Source organism: Ailuropoda melanoleuca, chromosome 6 (genome assembly GCF_002007445.2).
Source record: "Ailuropoda melanoleuca isolate Jingjing chromosome 6, ASM200744v2, whole genome shotgun sequence".
Classification (NCBI taxonomy): domain Eukaryota; kingdom Metazoa; phylum Chordata; class Mammalia; order Carnivora; family Ursidae; genus Ailuropoda; species Ailuropoda melanoleuca.
In genome coordinates, this window is record NC_048223.1 from 19,163,838 (window position 1) to 19,177,762 (window position 13,925).

The 13,925-nt window shown below is 43.3% G+C and overlaps 1 protein-coding gene across 8 annotated transcripts in view; it reads left to right on the forward strand.

Annotated features, from left to right (window-relative positions):
• The window catches only part of PLCL2 (phospholipase C like 2), a 182,533-nt gene that overhangs the window by 123,403 nt on the left and 45,205 nt on the right, over positions 1 to 13,925 (forward strand). The window contains exons 4-5 of one of the 8 annotated variants that reach the window (XR_004626007.1): positions 6,172 to 6,261; positions 7,612 to 7,794. The exons of 4 other annotated variants lie outside the window; for them this stretch is intronic. Coding sequence is in view for 3 of the 4 variants with exons in the window: in XM_034662022.1 (XP_034517913.1) it covers positions 6,172 to 6,282 (111 nt within the window). In the remaining variant the exon portion in view is untranslated. Of the gene's footprint in view, positions 1 to 6,171; positions 6,326 to 7,611; positions 7,795 to 11,535; positions 12,219 to 13,925 lie in introns of those variants that run through there. 3 more of the 8 variants (XM_034662023.1, XM_034662022.1, XM_034662024.1) reach the window with 3 other exon arrangements.

Consider the following 13,925-nt stretch of genomic DNA (forward strand, 5'->3'; position numbering starts at 1 on the left):
ACCTTGGGAACCGTTACACTGCAGTGGTTTGGGGCCATGTATTTTAGTGGGGTCTCTACTGTTTTACTTTTCTGTTTAGAGTCTTTCTTTTGCTTTTTAAAGGGGCAGAGCAAGATTGATTGTTTTTCAAACTGAATTTTTTTTATTATTTTAATATTTTTATTTCACTGGCTCTGGTAGAAACTATGTATAAAACATATCTGAAACCTAAAAAGTTAGGGAACTTCTTTCTAAACCTATGCTTTATGCAGAAGAACACTACTACATTTTTGATAGTACTAAGATCATTGAAGCACTGTGATTTTTTTTTCNTTTTTTTTTTTTTTTTTTTTTTTTTTTTTTTTTTTTTTTTTTTTTTTTGCCTATGCAAGAACAGGGGAATTACTTGTTCCCATCAAATCCTACATTGCATTTTGGATTTTGCTCTTACATTCCTTCAAAGTTTATTTTTGATACAGTCTCTTCTTGCCTGGAAGTATTTTATGTTTCTGCATTGGGTAAAGTAAGTTGTTTGCTGAGTTCTTCTTTCTGTCAAGGACCTTTCCAGGAAATTAAAGGAAAGAAAGAAAGAGAGAGAGAGAAGGAGGGGGCAGGGAGGAAGGTAGGGGGGAGGGAGGAAGGAAGGAAGAAAGAAAGGGAAAGGGATCTGTATGCGTATTTAAAATGCTGTCCTTGCTCTGTAAATAATACAGCTCTTTTGGTTAGTCATGATGTGCACCGGTGGCTTTTCAAAGCTGTGAGGAAGTGTTTAGCTTCCTTATCCTAGTTTATTCCGTGAACTTTTTGTCTCCGTTTGACTTTGAGTAAGTAAAAGTTCATTGAGCAGAGGAAGCCGCGCTGCTGTGGCCAGAACTCAGGCTCGGCCCCTCTATGATCTATGCCTCTGGGGCAGAGTCTGAGCGCAAACCCCACAGTCAGCTCAGACGGCAAAGAAAAATGCAGCTTTCCTCTCTCAGGAGGGAGGTGGGTATTCCCCAATTTCTGTTCAGTTTGGTGAACTTGATCCATTGCATTGATTTATTTTATCCACTTTGGACGATAAATACTCGTCTCTTGAGGTAAAATGCTCAGTCTCTCAGACTTTCTCTTTCCCTCTGCTTCCCTACAAAGTGGCCACTGGTTGCCTGGAGGGGAATGGTTGTAGAAGGCTTCTTCCTGTGTCCTTATAAAGAACATCACTCTAAAGCTTGCCATCCTCCCCGTCGCCCCCATTCACCTTGAGACTGGGCCATGCAGTGAAGGGATTCCCTAGCTCCATTTACAATCACTCAGGGCTGCAAGAGATGGACTTCTAACTTCCCCACTGCCCCTTCCCTCCTCCTGCCTGAGCGTGGCCTTGGCCCAGCCTTGGAAGATGGAAGGCCAGTCCCCTCTACCCTAGGGCATGAAGCTCTGTGATCTCTGGGTTGATTCTTCACATGTTAAAATAATTCAGAAAATTATTTCTCCTCGACAAATCCTGACTTTCGAGTCTGTCGTTTTGGTGGGAACCCAAATAAAAATCTAATTTGACCTTTAAAACTGAGAAGTGTATGTTTTTATAAGTGAGCTGCTCTTCACCCAGGGCTCTGAAACTAGCTGTTTGAATCGGTGGAAAGCCCCTGGGGCAAAATGGTTTCTAAAGTATGGCAATGCCTGTGGGAAAAAAGTCGTTTTACACTCTTCCCATAGCACCTGTGTTTCTGCTGCAGCCCCCCAGATGTCAGCTTTCCTTTCCCAGTGCAGCACATCTTCTGGATTGCAGAAAGATAGACTGCCAGAAATACCAGCTAGAGAATGCCCTGGGTGTTTCAGAAAGGAGCCAGAGGGGTAGGGTTAGAAGTATGATGGGACAACTTTCAGAACCCCACGAGCTAAAGGGATTCTGTTATGATCCTCGAGAGAAATAGAGCCAGATTGTTCTCTGATCTTCACTATTGTTAGGTGAGTAACATTCTTCTTAGAGCATCTTGGAACAGTGACATCTGTTTGGTGTGTTTGGATTGATGAAGAAGTTATGTTAAGCCTAATAATTGCCAAGCAAGGAAAAAGGGGAGAAAAATAACTTTAAGGACAAGGACTTCATGCCTATATTCCTCTAGCAATTGGAGTTTTCCAGAGTCAAAATTTTTGATTTGCTACTATTAATACTGTACAGTTCTTTTAAAAAAAAAAGTTTTTTCAACATCCAGAATCCATTTGACATCTTAAAGTTTGGAATTATTTCTGTCATGTCTGGAGCTCATGAGCTCCAGATCATTTTAGATTCACAGAAATGAAGATTAGCTGATCTAGAACGTGCACCTCGCAGCTCACTGATACATTCAGCCTGCTTCTCCCCTTGTGCTTGGGAGCCCTCTGGTTCTCTCACCTTGGACCCAGAAGAGCGTGTCTCTTCTTGACCCTCTAACCTTTGCTGTTGGCCCAGAGGTGGCTCTGCCAGCTACTTTGGAAGAGAAGTCAGTGTGTTCATCTCCATCTCTTTTAGGTTGCAGAGACTGGAGCTGGAAACCCTGGAGCTCCCCAAGTGTGGGCTCCACTTTGAAACTCCAGGTACTACCTGGGCCACTGGAGGACCTGCGAAATGCATTTTCACAATTTAGCTTAATTAGTTTTCCTAACAGAGGCAATTTCTGACCAGGTAGGGAGTTGGGGATGTGAAGCCTGTGGTGGGTCTTCATTACACCTGGAGAAGTGGCTGCCTTTGCCATCTGAGCCTGCAGTTCGCCCTCGTGTCTGGCTCCATTTGGAGTTCAGAATGTTCTCCAGCCGGAAATCGTTTGCCTGAGTGATTATTTTACCAGTGCTAGCCTCAGAGTGCTGGATACAATTCACAAGTAATTATCACATGTGTGAATTTCTTTTCAGAAGTATTTTTTTTTGTCAAAGATTCATCAAAAGGATGAGCTATTTAATATTTCATTGTGTCCCATTTTTGTCCACAGTCAGGTTAGAGTTTAGAAAACATGTAAGTTACCTTGATGATACGATTATATTGTTTAGAATTTTGATGTTTTTTAATATCACCCTGACTTTCTAAATGTGAGATCCATTCACAGATTAACTTGATTTATGACTGCCCATTTTTATGTAGTTTAGAACAGGACATGCTTTTCCATTTAGGAATTCAGCACTGTTGCAAGTGTAATTTGGAGTTGAGTTAAAAAAGATTGAAATTACATCAGATACTTGTATAAAATTGTTGGTGGTAATACATAGATTTGTTTGTAAATGCAATGATGAGCACCTCTGTTTTTGTGGACATTTGCTCTTTGGATGTGCAATCACAGTTTAGAAGACAACTCTCTAAGAAATGGGATATATGAATAGAACCAACTCCATGAAAATGAAGCTATTGAGATAACCACCTTATATGAAAAATCATATAATTTCAGAATCAGTTTTGAGAAAATGTGATTGTAGACACTTAATTCAAACCACCTTCTGGCATCTTTTCTTGGGCAGTAGGGTATACTCATTTCTGACCTTTTTTTTTTTTAATCTGTTATATCCCTAGTTATGAACTGGAAACAAATTTTAAAGGTGTTTTTAACCACAGCCTTTTGAATAATGAGGTGGTGATTTTTCTCCACAGCTAGATGTGTTCCTATAAGGAACATTTGGCACTACACGAGCTTTGAAGCCTACATCTTGTTGATATGTTACATTTGACCTCATCCTCATGAGAGGAATAAAATTCAGCTCTGCCTGTGGATCCATTCCTTCCTGATTTGGCCTGGGTGGGAGTGCTCAGCCACCCTCAGCCTCACCAAACCTCTCCAGTCTGCAGGGGCGGGGCGGGGCGGGGACTGCCCTCTGCACACTGATTTCTCTCTCAGTGGGGACTGCAGGAAATGTCACTTCTTACTTTAACAGCTCCTGGTTTTCATTCTGTTCACTTCTATTCCCCCAGATTGCTGTGAAATAATTGACGCCACTCACCCCACAGAAATAACCACCTTTAATACCAGAAATCGGATCTTACTACCACGTGAATTTATCAGGAATAAAAATAGCACTTAATAATGGCTTTAAAGGCTTTTCTAACTTAATTAGGGTATTTTAAATTCTGAACCATAAGAAAACGACTCTCACAGTAAACTCTGTGGGTGGACAATATGATGAGTTCAGAGTTAAGTTTAACTCTACAAGCTTAATTACCAATTAACTTAAAAATAACATGTTGGGTAGTTTAAAATATTTATTTCCCCACTACATTTCATGTTAGTCACATCTTTAGTGCTAAACGTTTTAGATTTTTATATGGAAATTTTATATAGGAGATCTTTTATCAGTTTCCAAAAATCTTTAATTGTGGTATTTTCTTTGAAATGAGCATTGATCGTTCTGGCTTTCTTTATACTCAGCTAGAGGGTGGTCGTATGGAGTCCACCTTCATTTATGTCATCGTACGGGCACAGAATAACTTTTCGGTGTTTTTGAAGATTTTATTTATTTGAGAGCGAGAGAGAGAGAGAATGCATGAGCAGGGTGAGGGGCAGAGGGAGAAGCAGGCCTCCTGCTTGATGTGATGTGGGGCTGTTTCCCCAGGACTCCGGGAGCCGGAAGCAGATGCTTAACCAACTGAGCCACCCGGGCACCCCAATAATTTTAGTTTTTAAATCACTTATCTGGTGCCAAAAGCAAGCAAGCAAACAACCCCCCCCCAAACCCTATCTTTGTAAATAGAAATGGCCAAGTATTTAGCTAAATGCAAGTGGGATGGTACTTAACTAATTCTTAGTTGATTTCCTAAAACAGAACCCTGTTTGTGGTGAGTCTGTGGAAGTCTTTGACCAATGTTAGGATTCTCCATAACCAAATCTTTCTTTTGCCTATCATAATATATGTTTACCCTTTGGAAATGCCAGCTTACTTGATTTTTCTTGGTCTTTTATAAAATGTGCATGTAACATCTCAAGCTATGTTCTCTTGAATTCATTGAGTCCCATATCACCAAATGATGCATTTTGTACATTAGGGCAGGGGTTGGGAAACCGGTCTATGGGCTGATCTGGCACCACCTGTTTTTGTATGGTCTGCAAGCTAAGAATGGTTCTTACATGATTGAGAAAGAAAAATAATATTGTATGACTTGCAAAAACCATGTGAAATTCACATCAGCGTCCATAAACAAAGTTGTGTGAGAGCACAGCTACATCCATCCCAGGCTCTGTTTTCATAGCAACAGAAACACTGAGTTGTCGAGACAGAAACTAAGCCTAAGCCTAAAAGCCTAAAATACCTACTGTCTGCTCCTTTGCAGAAAGAATTGGCCAATCCCTGACAAAGAGGATCAGGAGAAAAAGTCCCTAGGGTATTTTAATGCCCTCGTTCCCATATTCACTTTCACCAGTTTAAACTATAATTTCATTTTTTTTTCAAAAAATAATTTAGTCAGTGCATTTTGAATTTTGATCCTTAAGAACAGCATTCTACTTGTTAACTTGGTAGGAGGAGTGTGCTGCCAGAGCTTGAGGGCTCCTGTCCTGGAAGAGCTGTGAGCCCCTAAAGCAGTAATACTGACTTAACATTTTGGTGGTCAAGAACCTGCAGGCACTAGAGACGACACTGGAAGAGGAAAGCCACTGAACGCCTTTGCTCTGGTTGCTTACAGTGCTCTCAGGGCAAGTTGGCTGCTTCGGTGGAAATGGTGACAATCACCCAGAGTTTTGTTACAGTCCAGTAAAATATGTAACTAGCTTGACTTCGCAGTGAGCATATAGTCCTGCTTGTGCTGCTTAGTAAGGAGGCATTAAAAATGAGCCAAAGAATGGAGTTTAAGTGGTGCTCCTTGTATCAGTCAGATCAAGCTTTTCTTGTTGGGGGTGGGGGGGGTGGTTCAGGAGATGCAGAGAAGCGGGAATTGGGTGGAGCTCCCAGGCAGGCTCTGTATCTTCTCTGAAAACCCCTGGTTTCCTCTCCTAGCGGGGAGCGGGGCTTTCGCTCAAATGATAAAATCCAGGCTGTGCTAACCACATTCTATTTAAAGCTGTCTCATCAGGGAAGGGATTATAAAGAGCGCTGGAGGCGGAGACCAAACCTGCGAAACCCTCTCCCACCAGGGGAAATGGGAAGGCTGCTCTGAGGGCCCTCTGCAGCTTCCCACACCCTGCTTCTTCATGCTGTTCATTTCCTTCTCACACCCGTTGCAGCTTGTAATTATACATTTGTTGGTTTCTTTTTTTTGAGGTACCTCTTTCCCCCGCCGCTGCATCGGAGCTCCAGGACGGCAGGGACAGTGTGTGCCCTGCTCACCACCATGTCTCTGCCACAGAGGAGGTGCACAAAGTAGATCTATAAATGAGTGACTAAAAATGACCTTGATCTCCAGGACACAGATCAGGTGTTCTTCCTACCCTGTCTCTCTGCCCCCAAGTGGCTACATTTTCCCTGAACTTGGCTGATTTATATCATCACTGGTAGTCTTCCCTGGGAGGGTTAGGTTTCGGGACCGGCCACGGGATGGAGGGGGCTGCCAGTCTTCCAGGTTGAGTACTAGATGGCAGCACCTGTGTCCTAAGGCAGTAAGCGGAGCCTTTGTAGTAGGTCCCACAAGAAGGCGACGCCTGACGTGCCTGGGGGGGAAGGTGGGCCGGAGGCCAGAGGCTCAGGACTAGAACAGGTGGATAGGGGAATGCAGGCATGAGGGTCCCCTCCCCAGATCATTTACCTCTTGTTCATACCTTCAAATCTCCTCTACCTTTTGCCAGGGGACTTTGCTGTGTCTGAAATTCCCTACTGAAAGGTTCATATGTCCTAAGAGGAAAATTCAGCGGGGTTGAGGAGTAGAAGGGAGAATCCTAGTTGTTCACCCAGCCAGACAGAGCAGCTGAATTCAGTGAAGCCACCCCGGGATGGGAATGTTGCTCACGTATAGTGTAGTATTCTAGAATTTCCCAAAGCGTGTTCATAGGATTGTCATGTGAGCCAACAGGTGTGCATGGGCTCCTGGTGGCCAAGCAGAGAAATACTTGAATGTCAGACAACCGTCTTCTCTCAGTTGTCCCACTTGCTTCATTGCTGACACTCAGTGTCGCTGCTAAGTGAGCTGTATCACACTCCTGTGCTCCTGGGGGAAGAAACCTACCTGACTCTCCCGGACACACACACACACACACACACACACACACACACACACACACCATGCACCAGCTCTGACCCCACCGTGGGAAAGTCTTTGTCCTTATCTCACCTGCCATCATGAGCTGAGTCAGGGTAATGGGCGTCCAGTAGAAGACCATGCCCCGTGTGTTTTGCCAGTAAGTACAGTTGTAGATTCATGCAGACCATCTGGGCAGGTGGGCATGCAGTGTGGGTACCTACTTGTGAAACTGCTCGCCTATAAAGACACCATGGCTAGGCATTGGGGGATGAAGGAGGAAGTATACACCCCAGACCCTAGGAAGTATATGAGTGGGTTTTGGGGGCTGGGGTTGTGCTGCAAAGAATATGAGCCCTGATGCTGAGACAGGCCCTGCCTGGTGCTTACTTTGTGACTGAAGGCGAGTCCACTTCTCTGTCTGTAAAATGGGCATAGTTTCACCACCTCAAAGGTACAAAATTACATGTAAATAGCCCAGACCATAATAAATTCTTAGTAAATGGTAGTCCTCATCATGGTATTATTAGTTTCCAGAGGCTAGACCTGCAGCTCCTGAAGCTTTGAGACCTTTGCGTGTGTGTTTAGCCTCACTCCAGACTTCAGAGCTGCAGCCTTCGCTGGATGGAGAGCGTGGCTGCTCCAGTTCAGAAAGGCTGGTTTAAAATTACGAAGTGAAAAGCAGAAGATAAGGTTTCCCACCACCTTAACAGGTGAGTTGTCTCTCTTCTCTGAAAGGGGAAGACAGGGGAACACGTGGGTTATGTGGTCAACACCAGGAAAAAATCCTGGGTTTAGACAGTAAATATACTCGTAGCTGGTTGGTTGCATTCTTGGCTTCCTTCTTGCTGTCATTCCTGGAATACTGTGGACACCTCACTGTGCTTAAAAAAAATACTGCTTTTCATTACAGAGAAAACTCCAGTTGTTTTTTTCTCTTAACTAACATCTATACTTAGTTACACAGACGTGAGAGAAACTAATGATACCTTACAGTACGACTGTGATTGAATTACCTCTGTTAATTAGGAGTTTCTAAATCACCTTGATCCCTTTGGAGAAAAGGCTTGATATAAGCAGACAGTAATAAAAGTGGTACTATGTTTAATTCTAATTGTATCTTTTGAAATTTAATTAATGTAGTAATAATTGTTTTAAACAAGCATGTCAGAACTCAAAATGGTCCTTGGTGACTTGAAGGAGTTAACATAGCATCCAGAAGTTCCTTAATCCCTCTCCGGAAGTAAGTAGCCGAATAATTGGGTTTAAGGAGCTCAAGTTCCCCTTTCTTCTTGCAGGGATGGTTCTGGCCAAGTTTTAAGCCATTCTTATCAGTTCCTTGGAGACACTCCCCTCCATCCAAGGGGCAGCCTCTGAACTCCCTATCCCGAAAACTTCCGAGACTGGAAAGTTCCAGTGGTGCATTGCCCTTCTTTCCTTCCGGCTTTCCAGGCATTTACTGGAGGCAGAGGGAGTGGCCAGCTGTAGACTGTGTCCCCACTGGACTGTGCCTGGCTGCCCCTCAGGCCCAGGTGAAAGTCCCTTTGCAAGTTCCCAAGTCCCTCTGTGCACCTGTCCCTCCCTTCTCTCCTGACCACAGAGAATGCCTGAGCACAGGCACACTTAGGTTTTGTGTTCCCCGAGGTGATCTGAGGGTGTCATGCAAGCACATTGTTATTATTATAGTTTGGGAAAGCGGGAGATGTATTTTACAGCGTTAAGAGGCTGACATGACAGGACCAAAGGCCTGGAGAGGATGGGGTTTGTGTGTGTGTCTCCTTGAGGCAGCCATGGTGTCCGGTGACTCATCACGCACCACAGAGTAGCCCATTGAGTGTGAGAATTTTAAGTTTTCCCACAGTAATCATTTAAACACCAAGTAATTCTGCATAGCTCACCAAGTTATTCCCTGACGAGTAGAAGGCTGACCATAAAATGGAGAGATAAGAGCATTATTACAGTTTAAATGCATTTGAGCTTTATGATATATGTGTTCTCCACACAGAAAAGTACAGCACGGTGTATTATTATATGGTAGGAATTATATGCTTTTCCTGGATAGTTGTATAATTTCGGTGGAGTTCCCCTTTAGGATTGCTTAGGTTCTGTTTTGTTGCTTAATTTTCAACAATTTTTGTTTCCTCGGAATATCGTATTGTACAGGACCAACAACAGCCCAAGATCAGAACCAAAATTCTTTTCAACTTTCTGAAATTCTGTGTATTTCCTGAAGCTAAAACTATTCAGAAGTTTTAAAACTTTGCCAGCGGTTTATAGTAGGATAAACATTTAAAATCTGTATACTGGCTTTATAACTAATCTTTGGATCTGTTAGATCCCTAGGTATTTCCAGAGCCCTTCTCCATATCCCCCAAGCTATTTTGCACAATGGAGCTTCTCCAGCTCCTGGTCTATTTAAACATGTTTGGGAACATATGGAGACCTGCAGTAGTGCTAAACCCCAATTAATCTAGAAATAGGAGTGAATTTCTTTTAAGTCAAAGTTTGGTTGTGTCTTTATAGTTTATTCAGTTGTCGGCATAAAATAAAATTTTCTTATTTGGTTTAAAATATGATTTTTGATAAGATAAATCACCCTGGGCATTTATTGTTTTAATTCCTTGGAGCTCTGCCTCTGTGATCTTGCCTTTTTTAAATTTTATTTTAATTTAATTTTTTAAAAATCTTTTATTCCTCTGTGTAGTGCCCCCCCCCCCCCCGAACCATTTTCTTTTTGCGGTGTTTTCTCTCATCTTTGCTCCTTTCTCCTCTCCTCCAGCCCAGCAAATGTGTATAACTAAGGACTTCTAGTGGCTGACACTGGAAGTGCCACTCAGAAATACCCACACGGGTAAACACTTGGGCCCTCTGTGTACTGGGTACCAAGCAACTGGCAGAAAGCAAGAACACAGGGCAATAAATTGGTTGTTTTGACTACATGATGCTATTTATTTTCATGAATTTTATACTGAATCCAAGTGGTTTTTTTTAATTTAAGTACAGGAGAAATCTATATTAGTCTGTGTATAATAAGCATAATGTCTTTGTCTTGTATTTACATGGTGATTCACTTGAGAATCCGCAGTTTAATTAAAACTTGAGGTTTAATCTGTGAAATGCAGCCCTTTCTAAGTGGTGTGAATGTGATTATATATTAACTGAAAGAGAAGTGGTAGATATGGTAGAAGAGGCTTTATGTCATGTGAAAATTCAACTAGATACTTACACATGAGATACAATGTAAAATATTACAGGCTTTGATCTGAAGTTTAGTGCATAAGGGATTCATATTATACCAATGTTCAGATCAAAGTTATATAACAGGAGAGCCACATTCATTGCTTAGGTACATACCACCCTAGCTCTGAAGGTAACTTTATGAAAAATCAGAGCATATTGAAAAGCTAGAGAATTCTTGGCTTCCTGAATGTGGACCCTGGGTCACTCATAACTCATAATTCGTTCCAGAATTATCTAACACTACTCTCNAAAAAAAAAAAAAAAAAAAAAAAAAAATTGTGAAAATAGTTGAGTACAGTGTTGAGGCAGGCTTATACAATGCCAAAACCATGCTTCAGTTGAATATCATAGAAACTGAGAGTTTAACTGTACTTCACAATAAAAGTGCATGGGAGATTTTGAAAAAACATAATTCAGGAAGGTTTTCAAGTACTTTCCCTTTTATAGTCAGTTCGGCTATAACACTTTTGAAAATGCAAATTTATTTGAATGTGATGGATATATTAAGGAACAGTTCTAACCTAACTCACATTTTGTGTTTGGGTGCGCACAGTTTTGACCGCAGGAAGCACTAGCGAACACAGAAAACGTCACCTGGTTGAACTGCACGCACACACGCACCTCAAACAACACCCAGCCCCCCCAGTTCGTGAGCATGTCTGGAGCTGTGCCCACCCACAGCTCCTGTTACAGCTTTCATCAGATCGCACATCACCTCCTCCACTTCGGGTAACTTGCAAGCTGCAACCCTCAGTACACCCACTTCCCAAGCCGACCTCAGTCAGGTCTTTTTCAGGGTCAGTTGCCTCATGCCTTGCAGTAGTTTTGCATTCCCTAACTATTGAACATAGGCAGAGTTGTGCTGTCACTTTTATTCAGTTCCTGTCTTTTTTAAATGTGTCACTGCAAAATTTTTGAATGCTGTGCCCCTCACCCCATTTTCCCTCCAAACCTTGTGATTTTTATTGCATGGTGAAAATGCAAAAATTTTTTTTGCGTAGTACAGTGGTTTTTGGGAACCTGTACGTCCCATTATAGCAGAACTATGGGTACAATCACCAAATGCCCAAATCCAGAGCTCCCCGTGCTCAGACCCGCCCTCCTTCCAGAAACGCTCCTCACACATCTGGAACCATTTACTTTCCTCGTTCTGTGCCTGCCCCTCTGAGCGCTCCTGCTGTGTCTCTTACACTCGTCTCTCTGCTTCATTTCAGTGATTTTGGAGCATTACTGCGATGTTTTCATCTCATTTATCTTTCACATTCCTCCCTCGGAGATGTATACCTATTTTCATCTCAGCCGCTACCTTGGTGCAGAAAAGCCCCAGTTTTCCGGCGCCAGAACCAAGCCTCCACCTGGTTCTGATTGCTGCAGACTGCCCCGTTGTAGCCACGGCTCTGCTCCACCAAGGAGGAACTCCACATCCTAGATGAGTGAACACATTCAAGACACTTTGTAACCTGTGAAATGCTTTATGGGGGGGCGGGGGAGAGGAGTTAAGTTTTTCTTACCCGTCCAGTTTCCCCTCTAAGAGGAAAGTCTTTGGCTCTCTCTCTGTGCCCACAGCAAACCAGACTCTGAACCCTGCTCTGTTCCCTACACAGTCTCCCACTATCATCCTTTCTTTCCCAGCCCCGCTGCCACCTCCTGCGCCCCTAGTCTCTCCCATCCCTCCCAGTGCTGTGGCTCCCTGCCTGCTTCCTGTACCCACCTTCACGCTCCCCACCCTGCCTTTCTGCCTGCACCTTGGTCTCTGCTCAGAGTTGTAATTCCGGTATCCCATCCAAGCTGACCCTTCACTCCTTTTCTTTCTTTCTTTCTTTTTTTTTTTTTTTAAGATTTTATTTATTTATTTGACAGCGAGAGACAGGGAGAGAGGGAACACAAGCAGGGGGGAGTTGGAGAGGGAGAAGCAGGCTCCTCGCCGAGCGGGGAGCCCGATGCGGGGCTTGATCCCAGGATGCTGGGATCATGAGCTGAGCTGAAGGCAGACACTTAAGGACTGAGCTACCCAGGCGCCCCCTCCTTTTCTAACCACATTTCCCTGCTTTCTCTAACCTGATGGAAATGCCGAGAGAGGGTAATGAGATTTTACATTGATTCATATCCTGCCCCCTCGCCACCATGCCTGCAGTGGCCCCAGATGCCGTAGCAGCTACCTGTGCTCCTCTCTACATTCCCGTTAGCAATTCAGTGGTGGTTTGCATCTGGCAGAGCCTTAGGGTCTTTCTACAACTTTTCTCTCATATAGGGTTTTTTCTATACTTTCCTCTGAGTCGTGTAGTGGAAAATGTGGAAGTGGAAGTGAGCTTTCCAGAGGCAACCAGGACAAATTACTCTGGAAACCGTTTGCTATGTGGAAAGTGTTTTTATAGTGACCTTGCTGGAAGGGATGATGACCGCAGCTGTTAATGACGTGGCATACTCGGGCCCCTGGATGGTGACCAGTTCTCGGCAAAATGTGGCTGCAGCCTTCCCCCTGTGTGAGCCGCAGAGCGGGCTGGGTTTAACTGTAGCAGGCAGCTGGGCAAAGACCCCCACAGTGATAGAACTTTGACGCCCCCATTCAAGTATGTGACTTTCATATTATTTTCAAGTATTAAAAGTGAACTTGTGTTTTCCAACAATAACTCTTCCATTGTTTCCACCCTGGGACGTTTTGCTGTACTTGGACACTTTACGCAAAGAAAATTGTTACTTCTGAGTTTCAGTTTTGAAGTCCTGGATCCCAGTGTTCTTGTATTTGATTCCAAAATTCTTCAAAATTCCAAAAACTTCTTTTTAAAATATTAAAAAGAAAGGTAGTGTTATTAACTTGGGGAGATACTACTTTTTCAAGAGCACAGAAAGAAACTCCAAAGCTTACAGATTCCTGAGAGAATTTCCTTCTTCTCTGTCCCATTCTCAGCATTAGTGAACTGACTCAGTTTGTAGGGCTGTGTAGGACAGGGTGATAGTTGTCTGGTGACGTTGAGCTTTGGAGACATCCATACAGATAATTCTGATTGAGGGAGAACACTGCTTTCGATTGAATTGGGTGGTCTTCTGAAGACCTTGATCCTTGATTCATGTTTGCTGTTTTGCTATGCATTCCTGGAGTCCTGAGCAGCAAGTCCTGCTTTGGTCCAGGGTGGTACCTGAAGCCACACCTGCCACCAGGCATTCACTGGCCATCGAGGCCGTCCGTGGATCTCCACGACAGGAACCCAAGGGGCGTTCAGAGGTGGAGGCAAGTATATCGTTTCTCTTAAGTCCGTTGGCAGGTTTGAGAATAATGCTCAATTACTTGAGTCTGTTATACGTCACACAGTCACAGGATGTGTGTAAAGAAACAAACCTTTTTTGTTACCTAGATATTCCCTTTGTTACTTCATGAGAGATAGCCACGGCCAAAGCAGCAGCAGCAGCCCTGTGTGAAGATGGGGACGGGCAAAGCCAAGTCTTAAGAGGGAGGCATTTTCTGTCTGCAGCTGAGGTCAAAGCAAGATAAAGGGAAAGATCTAGGACTCAGAAGATGTTTTGATTAAACTTCTTTCACCCAAGGACTTGAAATTATTGGCAAATTGTTTTTGTAATTATCAAAATCTGTGTTCCTGGATTGAAA